At 66.7% G+C, this 18434-nt stretch overlaps 1 protein-coding gene across 2 annotated transcripts in view; it reads right to left on the reverse strand.

Moving 5' to 3' along the window:
* Positions 1 to 2298: 2298 nt before the first annotated feature.
* AGO2 (argonaute RISC catalytic component 2) overlaps positions 2299 to 18434 on the reverse strand; it is a 54900-nt gene continuing 38764 nt past the window's right edge. Inside the window, exons 9-19 of one of the 2 annotated variants that reach the window (XM_045861333.1) lie at positions 17866 to 17985; positions 17579 to 17701; positions 16145 to 16278; positions 14233 to 14417; positions 12905 to 13064; positions 10558 to 10648; positions 9220 to 9414; positions 8669 to 8803; positions 5425 to 5526; positions 3506 to 3636; positions 2299 to 3279 (exon numbers count right to left, since the gene is read on the reverse strand). In XM_045861333.1, coding sequence (XP_045717289.1) covers positions 3171 to 3279; positions 3506 to 3636; positions 5425 to 5526; positions 8669 to 8803; positions 9220 to 9414; positions 10558 to 10648; positions 12905 to 13064; positions 14233 to 14417; positions 16145 to 16278; positions 17579 to 17701; positions 17866 to 17985 — 1485 coding nt within the window. In that variant the 3' untranslated portion in view covers positions 2299 to 3170. Of the gene's footprint in view, positions 3280 to 3505; positions 3706 to 5424; positions 5527 to 8668; positions 8804 to 9219; positions 9415 to 10557; positions 10649 to 12904; positions 13065 to 14232; positions 14418 to 16144; positions 16279 to 17578; positions 17702 to 17865; positions 17986 to 18434 lie in introns of both variants that reach the window. The other variant, XM_045861332.1, reaches the window with a different exon arrangement.

Below are 18434 nucleotides of genomic sequence, written 5' to 3' on the forward strand. Positions count from 1 at the left end.
AGGACCGCTGGTCGCCACCGCGGTCCTGGAGCACGCACTCACTGCGCACACTCGCTGCGCACACTCACTCGCGGGGGTTGAGAGCGACGCCCAGACACCACTACTGTGCCAAGACAAGTGTTTGTGTGAGGACTTCTCGTAACAGAAACCCGGACCCACACTGGAACGGAACGACCCCTGTCTGAAAGTGCAGGTGCGCCCGCTCCGCCAGGCCCGTCCGAACCGGGGATGGGGGGGCCCGAGCCTGCAGTGCCCGGACGGCGGGCGGAGCCCCGGGGCCACCCAGAGGCTCCTCTGCAAAATGGCCACCTGGACGCCCCCCACCCCCGGGATTTGGGGGGGCGGGAGCTCGTCTGATGCAACCGAGAGTGGTGAAGGGATGCAGATACACTGATTTTTCTCAAAGCGAGTAATTCAAAGTCCACCACAAAGAGTACCAATGTAAGAATCTAATGGGGAGAGCTCTTTTTTAAGAGATGAGATAAATCCCAGTTTTTCTGTTACATGAACCCCGATTTCTACATCATTATTTCATTTTCACATTCAGTTTGCTTCAAGCAAGGCACACCTTACTACCTGGGGGTGGGGGTGGGGGCGGGGGTGCACAGCCAGCCAGGTGCCGGGGCCCCTCTCGGCCTGGGCCTGAGGCAGCCCTGGGTGGGGGACGGCAAGGGACGCCTCCCGGCTTCCGTCGAAGAGGGGTGGGGTGGAGGGGGCTGACGCCATCTCGGGACTCAGAGTCCCCCTCGCCGCAGGAGACCGGTGGGAGTCTGGGGAAACAGTGATTTACCTGAGAGCGCACCTACAGCCGTCTGGATTCGGAGTCGCCTGACGCACACAGAGGCGTGTGGCCAACCCTGCGGAGACGCTTGGTCTGTGTCAATAATGCCTCTACTGTGAAAAGTTTTACAAAACAAGCGCAGGGCCGTAGAGAGTACCCTTCTCGAAGTACTTTGGCCCATGGGAAGGAAAACAGCCTCCAAAACAATTCTTAAAAAATTCAGGCCTCGTTTCCGCTGGCCTGCGGACTTCTCTAGGCTTTAGCTCAGGAAACGTCCCCCGGAGCCGCCGAGGAGGGAGGAGCTCCCCCAGGCCGGCCCGCCCCGCGCCAGGCAGGGCGCTCTGCAGGAAGCCCTGGGGCAGGGGGCTCCGCCGGCCCCGGACCAGGAGGTGCGCGGCGAGGCCTGGGAATCTGCGTTTTGCCGGCCCCACTCCGCCCCCGCCGTGATCCTGTCAAACGTGCTACAAACACACTTTTGAGACAGATAGCTCCAGAGGGTCCTTGTCCAAGGAAGGGGCTGAAAACGGACCTAATTCATGTGTGTTAGTGAAGAGTCCCTCCTCGCCTGAGGGGTCCTAGTGATTTAAGCCGAGAGTGGATCGGTGTGTCCTTCTGGACGCAGGAGAAAGTGCCACTTGCCAATGAAACCACGGAGCTGCGACATTTCTCAGAGCAAAGGCTTCCGTCATTTAAAAAAGACAAAAAAAAAAAAAAAAAAAAGGTACAGCAAGAAGAGACTAATGCCATGAACAAGACGCACACACGCACCAGGCCGGGCAGAGAGCGTCACAAACAACAGTCACCCCTCCGTCACTGCCGCCGGGCCAGGCCGCGTGTCCGTGGGGTCCTCGCCCACCGCGGCGCCAGAGCGGGGTGCCGGGCGGTGGGCAGGGCTGGCGGCGGGGACGGGACACCAGGAGAGCGAGAGCAGCGCCAGGGGAGGGGCGGCCCCTCCCCCGAGTCTCCACGACACGGACTCTTCGCGGGGCGGCTGCGGGCACAGACCGCCCGCTTCGCGTGGGCAGCGCTGCCTGCCGCCGCCTCTTCACGGGCCCACGGGCCCCACTCTTAGTGCAACCGGTTCTCGCTGGCGACCTGCGTCCGGGCCGCAAGGCAGATCCCAGCAGGGGTCAGGCCCTGGCGCCGGCTTCCGCCCGCCGTCCTCCGGGGGACGGGGCTCTCTCGGTCTCGGCGCTCTGCCCCGAGGGCCCCGCCGCCGAGCAGCAGACACGGGGCAGGGGGTGCGCTCGGACTCGCGGACCCCCTTCCCGGGGGGAGAACGCATACATTCCATTTGTGCTTGATCGGCCGAGCGGGCGCGGGCCGGGGGGCGGGCGGGGCGGTGGGCGGGCGGCCGGCCACTGGCGACAGTCTACACCCCCGCGCTTGGGCACGGAGACCCAGGAGGGGCCGTCCAGTCTCCAGGCTCCGACACGCTCCTGACGCGCTGCTACACAGATCACGAGAAGCACCCCACGGTCCACACAATGAGAAACGGCGTCTAGCTATCACATTAATACTGCAAACCAGATATATATATTTCTTCTCTGACATCACAGACACAACAGTGAAGAAGGATTGTACTGTATTCATCACCACAGACCCGTATTCCTTAGAAACTTTGGAAAATAAACGTCACAGTCCTCGAGGACAAATCTTATGATTAGACTGTCGGCATATTGTCTTTTTTCTTTTTTCTTTTTTAAATAAATTTTTATTAAAATGGCACTTGTCTGCCAATCTCGCTGGACCTAGAAATGTTGTAAACGCACGTGACCGCCGCGCCCCGTGCCTTCCCTCGAGCCCAGTGAGAGGCGGGCGGGCGGGACGAGGTGCGGCCGCACCCGGCGCAGCCCCTGCCCCCGGGCGAGGAGGAGCTGGCGCGAGCCGCGTCGGGAGCGCACCGGCGTCCCCGAGAAAGAGACTCTCGTGACGACGCCGCACCGGTCAAGGCTTTAAAACCACAATCGCGTTTGCGCTGCTTTCCCTCTCAGAGAACATTCACAGCTAGTTTGAGACCATCAATTTCATAGAGAATTGTGTTAAAAACAAGTAAATCGAATGACCAAATAAATTAAAATGTTTTAAAGCCCTGAGTTCATAGACTGATTTTGGGAGATCTGTAGGGGACGTGGAGTTCTGCGTGAATGAGCAGCTCACAGATTTTGGCAAACCACACTTCCTACGACACGGGCCTCACACAGGTCTGCAGTTCAAATCCAAGTGTGGGGTCGGGGGCAGAAGGCATTCTGGGAGGTGGAGGGTCTGTGAAAGTCAATGCCGTCTCGCGTCGGATGCTGGCTGTCCCAGAAGGGCTGGGTGTCGGTTGGTCTGAGTGTAGCTGGTCTCGTGTGAGTCCGACGGGGCCCACGGTCGTAAACACGGCACGTCAAGCAAAGTACATGGTGCGCAGTGTGTCCTGATGGACCTGGACCGCCTTGGCCAGCGCCTGGTGGTCTCGCCCGTTACTCTGCCCGGAGGTATGGCTTCCTTCAGCGCTGCGGGGACAGGGACACAGAGAGTGCAGCCTCGCATGCGGCACGAGGCAGCCCCCCGGTGACGGGTCAGGGCCGCGCACCAGGCACCTGCTCACGGGCGGCGGCGGAGTTCCGCCGGCTCCGGCCACCGCGACCCCGCGGCTCCCCGCTCTGGAGAAGCGGCCGCCCGCACCTGTCTCAGAGACGCCCCTGCCGCGACCTCCAGCCAGAGAGGCCTGCCACTCACCTGTCATGCTCTTTATCCACCAGGTGGTACCTGGCCCGGAAGGCCACCAGGTGCGCGTAGTACGCTGGCGCGGGGATGGACACGGAGCGCGTGCAGCGCACGTAGGTGTGACACAGCTGGTAGGTGAGAATCTGCAGCTCATCGGAAGAGAAACGATTGTCATCCCAAAGCACGTGATAGTGGGAAGGCCTGCTTGTTCCCTAAAAGCAGATGAGAGGGTCAGAGAGGCGTGTGGAACTCACCTGCAGGCGGGCACGCTGACGCTCGGGCCGTGCCTCGGCCGCACCCCAGGGATGCGGGGGCGGCCAGCGACAGACAGACATTCACGTTATCACACATCGTTGTCAGAAGGCACTGGACCACGCACCGCACCGCCCCACGCGTAAACACCACAGACCACAGCCCCGCCGACGCGGAGAAGAGCCACGGGAAGAGCCGCCGGAGGACCGTGCGGCCGGCGCGCGTTGGGTCCCCCACGGGGCTGTGCTCGCAGGAGACAAAAGCCCTCTTGATGCAAGTCCCACGTGAACCACACTTCTTAAGGGGTCAGGCACACGCGTGCCGTTTTACGCAGTCTGGGGCCTCGCCGGCCTCCCCAGCACGGACCACCGGTGGTGCAGCCACCGCACTGCGTGGCCCGAGCCCGCCTGCCCGCCTCCCTGCCAGTCCCGCCGGACACCGCCCGCCCAGCCGCCGCTGCCCGCTCCATGCCCGTGCTGGGTGCTGGGACAGTGGCTTCTGTCCTTGCTTCACGGCGGCACCAGGGGGCGTCCTACTTTGCCACCTCACGGGTGGCTGTCACAGGCCCGTGGGCAGTGGGGGACACTGTGCAAGGGGCTGCTGGGGCCCCCGTGCTGACGGCAGGGCAGCCCTTCTGAGGCCCGTGTGCGCCCCCCCACTCAACTATCTCAGCAGAGAAGGGGCCCCTCCGGAAGGGCCCGGGCAGAGGACACAGGGCCAGAGGCTCAGCCGTTCGGTGAGCCCGAGGGGCCCCGCCGGCGGGGCCGCACCCCAGGGGCTGGCCGAGGAAGAACCAGCCGCAGCAAGCGCAGAACCCAAGCCTCCGCTGGGCGGCCCCGTCCAGAGAGGGGCCTGGGCACGGAGGACGGGGGCCTGGGGCGGGTGGCGGCACTGAGAGATGACAGGGAAGACCCTGGGGTGTCACCCCAGGGCGGAAGGGCCGAGTTCACAGCGAACGCTCGTTTTCTGGGCTCGCACCACCCGGGGAGGGACCTGGGAGTCCTCACGTGCCCCTGAGACCCAAGCCCCCGCATGAGGAAGCTCTGGGGCAGGACGCGCACCCAGCTCCGAGTCCCCCTGTCCCAGGGGTGCGGCCGCGCGGGTCCGGGTGCGGCCCGCCGCGGCGGCAGTGCTCCCTCGGAGCGGCCCTCGGCCCACGGGTGTCTCTTCGCTGAGAGAGACTGGGAAAGCCCTGAAGAGCTGACGAGCCCGAGTGCCCTTCCCAGGGCCTGGCACGGTGTAAGGGGGGTGCAGGGCGGGCCCCCGCCAGGGATGGGGGGCCAAATTCATGCGGAGTCGGCCCCTCTGCCACTCACTGCCCTCCCCACATCTCCTGAGACCTCTGTCGCCCACTGTGAGGCCAACTTCCATCCAGCTCGCTAAGCACCAGCCACACAGGAACACCTTTGCCCCACCTGTGCCTGGACGCTGCTCCCGCTGCCCAGACCTCATCTTGTCTGAAGGGCAGCCCCCCAGCAACCCTGCGGGGCCTTTGTCCCCAGCACTGGGCCCTTCCGAGCCCCTGTCCACTGTTAGCCACCCGACCATGGGCTGCAGCCCCTCCCACGGAGCCCCGAGCCCCCAGGAGCACCGGGCCCGAGGCTCACGCCCCCCGCGGGCCTGCTGTAGACGCCATCACAGGGACGCCAAGACGCCCGCAGGGGACCCCCCAGCCTTACCTGGATGCCGGCGTGACTGCACAGGTAGAAGTCGAACTCGGTCGGATGGGTGATCTTCGTGTCCACGGTGGTGCCTGCCGGAATGTTCCCGCTCTTCCCGACCTTCAGCAACACACGAGCCATCAGAGGGCAGAGTGAGCGAGCGGCCCCCCGGCCCCCCCGATGCTGGGCCTGAAGCCTTCGACCCGCCGATGCTCTCACTCAGCGCTACGGCACCGAGACAAAGCCCGACCACCACCAGCCGCCAAAACAACCCGACTCGGAGCGTGCACTGTGGCCGGACACGCAGCTAGTGGGACCGCGGCGGCGGGCCCTGCACCCCGGTCCTGCCCCCACCCCGCTGCCACCCCGGCCGGGCTGTGCGCCCCCGCAAACGCACACAACAGAGGCCCCGCGGAGCCCTCTGCGCCTCCAGATGCACTTCCGCACCTCGCCCACCCCGCCCACCCCGCCCACCCCTTCAGCTGTTTCAAAGGAAAGCATCGGCAAACACTGGCCACGCTTCCCTTCCCCGCGGCTGGGTTCGAGCCACGGTTCAGACGTTGCCCCCACACAGGCCTGTGTCTTCGCTGCGCCCGCGCCCCCGTCGGCGTCCCACCGTGTGGCTCCGCAGGCGTGAACACCGCACCCGGGGCTGGGCCGGCCGGTCCGCGTGGTCTTCCCGTGACCCCGAAGACACGGTTCTCACTTCCACTGACAGCTTCGTAAACTTGGGTGTCTGAGTCCGTCCGCCACCTCCCGCACGGCGTGATGCGAACTGTTCCCGATCAGGGTCTCGACTGGATCGCCGACCACTTCAACCGGCCCACCCCCCGCGGAGCACCCTCGGGCGAGGAGCCTCCAGCACGAGACTCCACAACCACCGCTGACACGTGCGGTCAGTCACAGCGCCTTCTCCACGCACGGCAGAAACCCTTCATCGCTTTTCAGCTGCATTTCCACTTTTCTTGAAATAATAAAGCATAACATGCCCAAAATGTGGTGTATTTCCTCTCTTCTTCGATATTAAAGCGGCCACACAAACACCATTTTTGTCTTTTAACGCCCTCTGATAGGACGGCCGTCACAACGCAACCCAACGAAACTGTCTCGAATGACGTTCAAGACAACCAAGCGCTACCGGGAGCCGCCCTATGGGAGAAACCACGCGGACTTCGGCCCGCCTGGCAGCAGAAGCACTCGGCCTGCCGGTCTTGCCCGGCACCATCGCCAGTCTGAGACGGAGCCGTGGGGCGGACAGTCTGTGCGCCCCCACCACCGGGCAGGACGCCAGCACCGGGCACGCCCCACGGCCGCTCCTGTGGGCGGACAGCCAGACGAGGGCCTTGCTGTCCGACACCAGGATGCGCGGGCCCCCCGGCACAGACCTCCAGACCCCCAGACCGGTCACCGGTCTGCACTTCCGTCAAAAGCAGGAGGGTCCTCCTCACAGCGACGCGTCTCCCTGTGGCCGAGCACCATGCCCTGTGCCCCGCGGGCTCGCCTGGGTGTGCCCCCCGCCCCCAGCATCCTTACGGGGGTCAGAGTGGCCGGTAAAACCCACCTCTGGAACTCTCCGGGCTCACATTTAACATAAGCCAAGTCGTCCCCCCCTCCCCCCACTCTCCACCACGCCGGGCGAAGCTCTGACCTCGAGTTCGGGAAAGCCTGCCTGTGGGACTCGGGGCCTGACGGGTCCTAACCCTCCTGTACGTCCCGGGCGGTAGTCATAACCCTGCGAACAACTGTATCCTTTCCTTTTAGGTTCTCCGAGGGTCAGCGTCAAGTCGGCAGCATCCCACGATGACTTAAACAACGTGAAACTGCTGCAGTTAGTTTCCTTTTCGACCCTAACATTGTTACAGCTGGCGTTCCAGCTGCGCCTCGCTGGGCTTATCTTCAGAGGTGCTTGCGTCATGTTCCCACGTTATCATTCGCTGTCCGGGAGGGAGGGAGGCTTGCGGGTGGAGGAGGGACGGAGGGAGGGCCCCGGTGCACAGCAGCTCCTCGGCTCTCCCGGGCCCGGGCCGCCGCCTCTGACTCCCATCCCGCCCGCGCCGCAGGCCCACCCCCGCGCCGCGTCTCTGCGCTGCTCTGCAAGCGCTGCTGTAGCCGCACCGCCGAAAGCGGGATCCGAAACTCTCGTTTTTGTTCCATTCTATTCCGTAATTTTTACCCTTTACATGTTTAACGCACGCACTACTTAGAAATGAACTTAAAGATCTTGTTAAGCTCCTCTTCTACTGTTAATTTAAAACGGAAGTGTATGTTGACCAGAACCTGCGCTTTGTAAAACACCGAGGTTTGGAAACCGCATGCTCTTTTGCCACCTGGCACGAAGCCGACGTCCCGAAGCCCCACGTGGCCTCAGCTGTTCCGGGCAGGATCCCTGCTCCTCGGTCTGGCTGGTCCGGGCCGCTCTTCCACTGCCCACGGAGCCCGCTTCCCCGGGGGAGAGCGCGGGTGGGAACTCGCCCCAGGGGTGGGGGCCACCTGGAGCCCCCCAGCATGCTGCTCCTGCTCACGTGCTCGCCCCGCACACGCCTCCAGTCCCGGTGCGTCCACTCACGGCCATGGCGTCTCCCCAGCAAACCCCGCCCGGGACGGTGGCTGGGCCTGTTCTTCACCGGGACCCACCGTCCACTCTGCATCTTCCGTCCAGACGGCCAGCCTGCCCTGCGCTGTGTCCCCGGAGCGCAGCCTGTCGTGACGTGCCGCCCTCGGCACCGCACGGACAGGAACCCACTGGCACCTGGCCCTGCGGGGCCAGTTCAAGGGCCGCTTCCGGTCTGTCCACACCCCTCCCGGGGGCAGACCGCTTGAGGCTCCGCGGCGCCGGGCAGCGTGGACTGGATCGTGTTCACCCTGCTGGGAGCGAGGAGCGCTCCCCCACTTGAGGATCCCGCCTTCCTCACCCGGGAGGGAGGTCCCCTGCGGTCACAGCGCTGGCCTCGTGTCTCCCGGACAGCCCCCCTTTCGGCTGCGCCCCCGACCCCGCCCGAGCCCGGCCTCCGAGGCCCCCGGCTCACTCCACGCTCTCTTCACACGCGGGGTCGCCCACCGCCTGGTTCTTTCTCACGGCCGCTCCCCGGCCGTTTCTGTGTCGGACCGGTGACACCTCCCGCCTGGTCTCGCCCCCAGGCCTGTGGGTTTCCAGGCCCGGACTCTCACCGAACAGAGGCCGGCCCCTCCCCAAGGCCCGAGAGGCCGGGTGCCCACACGGCCCCTTGGAGGACGGGCCCCCGGCGCCCGGCGGCAGACGCACCCGCTCGTTCTTGTCCGTGCAGAAGAGCCGCGTGTGGTGCCTCTTCTGCACCACGATGAACGTGATCCCCGGCTGGTAGTCCTTCTCCAGCTTGATGCACGCCTCGCGGATGGCCAGCAGCTCGTGGTGCAGCACCTGCGGGAGGGGGCACGCTCAGGGCCACTGCCGCCTCGACCGTGTGAGGCCCGCAGAGACACACGGCGCTGGACACGACGTTCGGGGCCCGGCCCTCCCGAGCCCGTCGCTGCACCCGCAGGAGGGCGTGAGCGGCGCCCAGGCTCCGTGCTCAAGGGCTGAAACCAGGTGACACACAAGAACCCCTGGCGCGGCACGGAGGGTCCCCCACGGCCCCCACGCAGCGGCCACGAGGCACCACGCGGATGCACCCGGGAACATGTCGCTCCAGCGGCCAGTTTCTGTCCCCAGCCTCCCACACAGCTCTCCAGGGCTCGGGCCCAGCCCCGCCGCTGGCCCGCCTCCCCTACTCCGCTGAGACCCCGAGGCGGATCACAGGCCCTCCGAGGACAGAGGAAGAAGCTGGAGGCGCCCACCTGCTGGAACTGCCCTTCGGACACGCCGTCGCGGTAGAAGATGATGCGGGTGGGCTTGAAGCGCGTGGACTTGTAGAACTGGATGAGCAGCTCGCGCACCATGGCGGCCAGGTCCTGGATGATCTCCTGGCGGTGCTGCTGCACCCGCACCGTGGCGCAGTAGCGGTTGGGGTGGGCGTCCATGCTGCCCACGACCTGTTGGGCAGGAGGCGAGCCGGTGAGGAGCCCCGAGAGGCCTGAGCTCCGGCGGGGGGTGCTCTCTGCTGCCTCTCTGGCACGAGGGCGCTCAGCCGCCCAGGCTGCCTTGGGGGAGGGGCGGGAGGAGGGAACTAGCAGAGTCCTTGCGAGGTCAGGGCCGGCGCAGTGACACACGCAGCCCAGGGCCTGGCACGGAGGCGGCGCTCAGAAAACACCGACGCTATCTGACACGCCTGGAAGGAGGGAGGGGCGGGACGCATGAGCTACCCTGGGCTAAAAAAATTAAAAAACAACCCCAACAGCTGGTTTCAGACAAATGACGAATAAATGGGCAATTCCCCAAACGTCACACAGGCAGTCCCCCGGGGTGCTGGGGACGCGTAACCTCAGATCTGGGGTTCCCTCTCCAGGCCCTTGTCCTCGGCCGCACGGCGTGGGGGTCTCCCGCAGCGAGGACTCCGAGGGGGCAGCCGTGCCCTCGGCCTCCCACAGCAGCACCCACGCTGCCCCGCGCACACGCCCCCCCACCCCCCAGCCCTCAGGAACCAGGGGCCACAACCACACCGTGCTGCCTGCAGCCCCGAGGGCAGGGGTAGATGGCCAGGTGGCTGTCACCTGTAAATCGAGGCTGCCCCCCCCCCCATGAAAGTCACAAAGGTAGGAGGAGGGGAAGGACTTCAGTTCTAGCCCATGCACACACCTGTCCCAAAGACAGCGAGTCACCTTAGGGTGCCTGAGAAGGGGCTGGGACGAGAGAGAGGGACGAGAGCCCCCGCCCGTCTGCTCCTCTCACCCTCGGCCTCACGTGATGGACGCAGGCGCCTGCAGAGGGGCAGCGAGGCCGCCAGCCCTCCCAGGAGCCTGGCGTGGGGACGGGTGTGGTTTGGGTCAGGGTTCTGGGGACAGCGCCAGCTCACGTGTCTCTCACTCCTCTCAGATGCACGTACCCGCCTGCCATGTCCCCGAAACACCTACTTTCCAGGGAGCTCTGCTCCCACCAGCTGCTATTTCGAAAACCACACTGCTCTTCAGGAGTGAGTTCTACCACCATACGGCTGCAGTGGGCCTGGGGCTCCCCCCACGGGCAGTTCGGGGAGGGACACCCCCCTGCAGGGCCCAGAGGAAGGCGTGGACACTCACAGCGGCGATGGAAGGCTTCTTCCCGTCCCCAGCGGGGGGGTGGGTGACATCGGCCCCCAGAAAGATGACGGGCTGCTGGAACACCGGCGGCCTGCGGGGAAGCGCGGGGTCAGCGGCCGCCGTCAGGCCCTCACAGGTGGCCTCCCCTGTCGGGGCACAGGCGGAGGGCCCTCGGGCAACCAGCTGCTTCAGGGGCACCCAGTGGGGGTGGGGGGTGGGGGCTGTGGGCCGGGCCGAGGCGCCCAGGGTCCCCTCGGCAGGCGCTCGTGCGTTTCCGGAACGACTGCGTGAAAGCAACTGCCCGCCGTCGGCTCCTCCCCTTCGAACTCACGGCCCCACCCTCCAGGGCAGCAGCCCCCTGCTCTCTACCCAGAGGCACGGTGACACCCCAAGTCCTGACCCCAAAACAGCAAACGCCCCAGCAGGGAAGCACTGCGGGCCCCCAGCAGCCGTGGCCCGGTGGAGGCCTGCCTGCAGCGGCCAGGCCAGGGCTCTCCAGCCAGCCGCAGGCGCCCCAGGTGCCCACAGGGCCCCGCACACCGCTGCCCCCACCCTCGGGGGTGCCCTGAGGCCACGGGGGGCTCGCGCAGATCAGCTGTGTTCCGAGGGCCTGCCCGCCCCCACCCCGAACGGGAGCTGCAGTCAGTGCCAGGGTTGCCGCCCTCCTGGTCCTGACCAGAAGCACGGGGCGCTCCCAGCCCAGGAGGGGAGGGGACGCGCCAACGGGAGCCTCATCTCCTCGGGACTCGGGACGGCAGCACTCACAAGGAGCCACACCCCCCCACCCCCCCGACGACGCTCGTCGGGAACCCCTGCCCGAGCTGAGGCTGCGCGGGTGGCGTGGGGGGAAAGGGGCGTGTTTCAGGCGTGCACCCCGTGTCTGGCCATAAACGTGGGCAGGCTCCTGCTTCCACCCATCCCCAGCGTGGTTCCAGCCACCCCGGCGGCTCTGGGCGTCCCTGGGGGACATCTGAAGGCTGCCCCCTGCCGAAGCACAGGATGCGCAGCTGCTGGGCATCCCCTGCGCTGCCGCCACCCGCACAGAGGGAGATGGGTGGGGGACACGGCCGGCAGCCGCACTGCCTGCCTGGCCTCACACGCCGGGGGCTGCAGGGGCCCTCCAAGGCCACGCCACAGCCTCTCTCTCTAAGCCCTGAGGGCCCACACCACCCTCGCTCTCCACCAATGACGGGGGTCCTCACAGCAGCGAGGGGGGTGCGGGTGCCCAGGGCCCTGCCTCCCACCTGCTGCTCCCTCCCCCGACGCTGCATCACCCCCCGCAGCACCCACAGCAGCCCTGACTCACAGCCTCGCCAGGCAAACCAGGCCTGCCCGCGGCCACCCACTCAGCACCTGCAGCAGAGCTCCCGGAGTGGGCGGAGCCACTCACAGCGTCCCCCTGCTCTGGGGCCCCCGCCTAAGGCGCACAGTACCATGGCAACCAGACTCCTCTCAGCAAGGTCACAGTGGACCTGCGTGTCCTTGCCCGGCCGTGGTCCAGCCCCAGGACAAACCTGCGTTGGGGTCCAGGCCCCTCCCTGCCGTTCAGCTCCACTGCCAGCCCCTCACCTCTGTGACCTTTGCTCCCAGCCCCCCACCCTCCCTGTCTACACCCTCCTGGGTCCCCCGCCCTCTATGCCAGGACGCCTGAACCTGTATCCCCGACACCAGACCGGCTCCTCTCGTGCCCACTGGCCCCCTCGGAAGCTGACGGAGCCCCCAGGCAGCCCCCTGGGCTTGCTCCCGCGTGAGTGCTGCTCCCTCTCTCCACAGGCCCGGGGGGCCCAGGACCCACCCTGAGCCTCCCCTTTCCTCACAGCCCACGCCTAGCGGCTCTCTCTCCTGGGGCAGTTCAGGAACGATCCCGGGGCAACTCCTGGTCCCCGCTGGGCCCGGAGCCAGCGGCCTGGGGGAGCAAGGTCGGAGGACCACACCCGCACTGGTGACCGCATCCAGTGGCCGCATCCTGGCTGAGGGTGCCCTGTGGCCCTCAGCCCGCAGCCCCCCGGCAGGCCCCCCTCACAGAGCCTGGTGCGGCCCCGTGTCTGGAGCAACGCTGCTCCCAGCGCCCACACGAGCTTGCTCCCCGCGCCGCCTTCCAGCCGCACAGCAAGGGAACCCTGGCCCCACCCCCACCCCCGGCGCAGCCGCATGCGACGCGTCTGCCGGCCGCTCGCCAGGGTCCCTGCGCTCACCGCCTCAGGCCCGGGGACTGAGTGAGTCCAACAAGCCCTGGTGCCGGAGCCGCCGCCCAGGGTCCATCCAGGCTGCCGGACTCCGAGTCCTTTCTGGGCGACCGCACCGCCTCCCGACACGCCCCAGGGCCTCCCTGCGGGGCCGGCCTCACCTGCCCTGGGGCAGCAGGATGTTGTTCACGCCGCCCAGCTTGACGTTGATCTTCAGGCAGAGGTTGGACAGCGTCTGCGGCGTGGTCCGCTGCACGTTCTTCATCTGCACGCACTGCGTGGCCATGCCCAGCACCGTGTCCCCCACGCGCTTCACCTCGGCTGCGGGCACAGGGGCACAGGCGACACTAGCGCCCCGTCCGGCTGCCCGGCCACCGCGGGGGCCTGCGTGGAGTACCCCCACCGCCGAGTTTCTGACCCCCACTCCTGTGGCCAACCCTGGGAGAGTGTGGGCCTGGCAGGTGGGGGGGGTGGCAGTTGTAACCTACGGGTTCAAGCTCTAGCCCCCGCATGGCCCGTCTGCCCTGTCCGTGGAAGCCCCGCCCCCCAGCCAGGATGGCCAGGCCAGCGCGGCTGACCCCCCGCCCCGTGCAGGACCGATGGCCCTGCCAGGGGCCCACTGCGGGGCCCAGGGTCTGGCACTCCTGGGGAGGAGCGCAGCCATCCGCCACAGCGCCCAGGGCGACGAGCAAGCGCTCGGAGTTGAACACAAACGCCCTGGAAGCCCGCTCACCCTCGGCCTGCGCCAGCCTGACAACAAAGAGCAGGCCCGGCCCACGGCCTCCGTCCCTGGATTCTTTCTCGGAACAGCGGGGCTGCTGCTCCTGGGCTGTCCCAGAGACCAGGGCTCCCAGAGCTGCAGGGCGGGACACGGACAGGACCCTTTCCTGCTGTGTTTGGAACGTGACCGGGGGAGCGGGGCTTCTCCGCGTCCACGCCCTGCGACGCCGAGGCGGGGCTGGCTGGGGGAGCATCCGCCCGCCACTCTCTCAGCTCCGCCCCACGGCGCCCACCAGCTGGGAGCCCACATCCCCAGTGGGCCTCAGTGACCACCGTCCTCCCTGTCATCACCTGTCTCCCCGCCTCTCCCGGGGACAGCCGAGACGGAGGGCCTGGGCTGTCCCCCGGCAGTAAATTCGGGCTGGACGAGTGCACCACTACCTTCCCGGGACACGAAGGACTCCGAGGAACCCCCAGAGAAGTCCGAGCGGGGCAGCGTGATTACAAACGGAGGGCCAGGTCACGGAGCCGGCACTGACCCCAGGGGCCCCCTTGTGTGCCGTGCGTGACGGGGCCCGCCCACACCCCGTCCACCCTGGACGCCCGGGCGTCCGGGAGCCGTGGCCCCGGACAAGACTGGCTGGGCGGCCCGAGCGTCTGCTCGGCCGAGACCAGAGCCCCGGTCTCTGTCCGCACACAGCTGCGTCCGGACGGAGCATCCCCTCCGCGCGGCACGGACACGGGGGCTCGGGCGGCCGCGGGCGCCTACCGTAGACCGGGGTCTTGCCGGGCAGGATGACCACGACCAGCTGCAGGCCGGTGTAGGTGTTCTTCAGGTGCCGGAACATGGGCTCCACGCTGTCCGCGCCCTGCGCGTACTTGCAGAAGCACGGCTGGCCCTGGATCGGCATCCCGGCGTCCCTCGAGATCTTCCGGAGCTGCTCCGTGAAGGACCTGCAGGAGGGGGTTGCCGCGCTCAGAGCACGCCCTGACCCGAGGGTCCAGGCCGGCCAGGGCCCCGAGGACAGGGCACCACGCTCACGGACTCAGACCCACTCCGCTCCGACGGCCGTCGGAGGCTCAGCGGGCCAAGCCTCGCCGACACGCCAACTCGTGAAAAACCGGTGTGTGGGCGGAGCCTGCGTGCGGCCACTGGACAGGCCCTTGTGGCCACTCCGCCACCAGACAATGGAAGACTTCAGACAGTGTCCGCACTGCCTCCCCAGCGGTGACCCTCCCGGGGCTCGGTGACGACACGCCACCTCCTCGGGGGGCCTGCCCAGACTCCTCCGTCCAGACACACCCACACTACCAACGCCGAGCAGCAGAGGGACGCCCTTACTCTCGTGTGTACAGCTGGGACATGTGGGTGACGTAACCGTGGAGACCACGGGACAGCGGAGCTGGAGCGGCACCAGCAGCGGCTGCCAGCAGGCCCTCGGAGCCAGGGCAAGTGGGGGGACAGCCGGTGGCCTCTATTTTAGGCTCCAGAGTAAAAATAACGCCGCCTTCCACGGCGGTGGTAAGGGCACTCCGGGCCGGCCCAGCCAGGTGGTGTGCAGCCTGCCACGCACCAGTGCCCCACAGCGGCGTGTGGGCGTGCACCCGCTCTCACGGCTCCTGGCAAGAGCGAATGCAGGAGTGGACACAGACTCAGGGGTGGGGGGTCCAGGGTCCAGATGTGGAGCTGGGCATGGCTTCCCGAGCCCCCCTGTGCTGCCCGCTGGCCCCGGGGCTGCAGGGACCCAGGAGCGCCTCCCGGGGACAGCCGCCGCTGGCCCTCGACATGGGCTCTCGAGAACGTCCCGGAGCCGCGGGTTTTCAGGACCCCCTCTGCTGAATTGCTCGAGGCTACGCTTCCCGGGCTTCTCCTTTCCCTCCTGGCTCCGCCCGAGGAAGGCGGGAGCCAAAGCTCTCCTTCCCTGCCAGTTTGCCTGGCGCAGGCGCACACGCGTCAGCCCTGCGGCGTGTGCGGCGCTGCCTTTGAAGGCCCCCCCACCCCCCGCCCGCCTGGGCCCGAGGGCTGCCTGGCGGACCGGCCCCTCCCGTGGGCTCCTGGGCTTGGAGGGGACACGCGGCTCCAGGACAGCTGGCCAAGGCTGTGCTCTCTGGACGGTTTCTCACTGCTTCCCTGGCCCCGGAAGTAAGGAGACGCCGCCCGCCCCCATATCTGTCTGAGCGTCTCTTCCTCACTCTGGCTCCAACCACCCCTCCCCGCTCACCGACTCACAGGAATGCGTAGCCCCGGTGGCTCTTTTTTTTTTTTTTAAGGATCTTATTTATTTACTTTTAGAGAGAGGGGAAGAAAGGAGAAAGAGAGAAAGAAGCATCGATGTGTGGTTGCCTCTCACACACCCCCTACTGGGGACCTGGCCCACAACCCAGGCCTGTGCCCTGACTGGGAATCGAACCGGCGGCCCTTTAGTTCGCAGGCCAGCACTCAGTCCGCTGAGCCACACCAACTAGAGCTCCAGTATTTTTAAATATAAGCTTTGTTCCGTGAACTCAATCTTCCCTTTGTCTCTAATTTTTACATTCGCCCTCATCTGCTGTCTGGTTTCTTTCCTCTCCGACAAGAGCTCCAAGGAGAAGCGCCGTGGAGGGGGCCAGCCCCGCCACCCGAACCGAGCCCACGCCGCCCCTCCCGCCCACGCAGGCCGGCCCGCCCGCGGCGGCCTTACTTCAGGTGCACCTCCGTGCACTGGCGCTGGGGCGCGAAGCAGGCGATGGCCCACACCTTGATCTCGATGCCCGTGTGGAACTGCTTGTTCCTCATGTCCCAGACGCCCTGGACCGGGGTGGCGATTGCCTTGTTCTGCGAACGGCACGGCGAGCAGAGTGAGACGACGTGGGGCCCGGGCCTCCGCCCTCGGCCTCGGCCTCGGCCTCTGCCCACACTGCTGTTGGCCCCCCGACCAGACGGTGGCTCCTGAGCCTGGGAACAGAGTCTCGGTGTGGCCCCCACTCCTAACTGCCCGGCTCTGCAGGGGGCCCGCCGGCGGCGGGAGGGTGGGCAGGTAGGTGGAAGGAGAGAAGAGGTAGATGGAGCACGGGCGGATGGACAGGCGGGTGGAGGGCGGACAGATGGAGAGTGGGAGTGCGGTGGGGGCAGCCCCCGCCCAACGCAGAGGCCGGAGACGCCCAGACCCAGGAACGCAACAGGGAGGAGGGGCGCGCCCCAGACCACACCCACGAGACCGTCTCCGTGACTGCTGGGGGCCCTGGGAAGAGGCACTACGTGACAGAGCGGGGCGCAGAGCATACTCAATACGCTATCTGCACAGGGAGAGGCCAAAATGTGACTCATCCCCAGGCGATTTGCAGAGGAGAAAAACAACACCAATTGCTTCCTGGGGAGCAACTTTGAGCTGAGAAAAAGTAAGACTTATTCCTAGAATTCCTCTGTACTTTCTGAACTTCAGGACATTTTTTAAAACCGTACATCTTAAAATACAAAGGGCAACAAGCCCACGGACAGGACGGAACCCTGCCGGGGGTCCCGAGGACTGGCGCTCGCGAGCAGACACCCCCGGGGTGAGAAGGGGCACAACCGGGGTTCCTCCACGTTTGTTCACGGGTGCGCCAGCCGGCGGCCTTGGACGCCGAGGCCACCCGCCTGAGATGCTGCGCCCAGCATCCTGGGGGCGGGGGGAGGGGGGCCCTCTCGCGGGGGCTCGCAGGGGCCGGGACACCTCGGACCACACACCGAAGGAGGCCCGAGGGCCAGCGGGCAAAACCACCCAGGCCCCCGAACGGCTGCTCGCTCGCCCCCAAACACCTCGGGGGCAAAGCCGCACCCCAGGAGAGCCTCCAGGAGTGACGCCTCCCTGGCAGGGTGCCCGTCACACAGAGAACAGCATTCTTAACCTTCTCACTGGCTAGTAAGGGTTGCCTTTGGAAAGGGAAAGGTTAATTCTGGAAACCTCCCGGAAGGCCTGAGGACACTGAGCCCCCCAGGGCTCGGGCTCCAGCTCGGGCAGAAGCAGATCAGGCCTGGGCCACGGTCTACAGCCCCGGGGCGGTTCCAGCCCGATGGGCCGCATGCGCTGCTCCGTGGTCAGCGCGCAGCCGCCACCCCCCAACGCCCGCGGCGGCCTCGCCCGGCCAGCACGCACCCGGCCCCCGTAGAGGATGGAGGGCGGCTGCAGGACCCGCCCCGTCACGTCCGTCATCTCGTCTTTGACCATGATCCCGAACTCCCGGACGTAGGGGTCTGTGTTGAAACTCGCGCTCCTCATCTGGAAAAGCGGGGGGAGGAAGGGCCGGGTCAGAGGCGTCCGGGTGTCCTCGCAGACGCCAGCGTTTCTAGAAATGAGCTCTGCTCCCCGTCCCAGCGCCCCGCTCCGATGGGCTCCTTGAGCGAGCCCCGCCCCCGGACTGGCCTGGGCCGCGAGACGCTCACCAGTTTGCTAATCTCTTCTTGCCGATCGGGCGCCGACCTGGCAGTCGCTCGGATCATGGTTGAGGTCTGATTGTCGGTCAGCTTCTTTATGCATCTCTGTCCGGCCACAATGTTACAGACCTACAGGGAAGGCCACCAGTGCGGCGTCAGCGCCAGGGCTGGGGGCGGGGCGCCGGCTCTGCCCGGGGTCCAGGCAGACCCCGGCAGTTCCCGGGACTCGAGTGAACGGCACACGCCGCTCAGCGGCCAGGTGGCCAGCAGCAGGACCCCCACGCACTCGCGACCCTGGCTGGGAGCCGCACGGGTAGAGCGCAGCTCCCGAGACCACCGCGTGGGCGCCGCGTCCTCAGAGCGTGGGGACACAGAGCTGCCTGAGCCCGGGAAGGAAGCCCGCGGGCCACAACAGGGGGAGCCGCGCCCGGCCCTCGATGGGGACTGAAGGGCAACTGGCGAGGGCCCTTCCAGCGAGGGCAGAAAGAGTTCATTTTCCCGGCACTCCCCACCCTGTGCCCGGGACCTGCCGGGCACGCGGCGCACACCCTGTATCCACACACCAGAGGCCCTGGGCC

The sequence above is a fragment of the Phyllostomus hastatus genome, unplaced genomic scaffold (genome assembly GCF_019186645.2).
Source record: "Phyllostomus hastatus isolate PE091 unplaced genomic scaffold, TTU_PhHast_1.1 phas_scaffold_21, whole genome shotgun sequence".
NCBI lineage: Eukaryota > Metazoa > Chordata > Mammalia > Chiroptera > Phyllostomidae > Phyllostomus > Phyllostomus hastatus.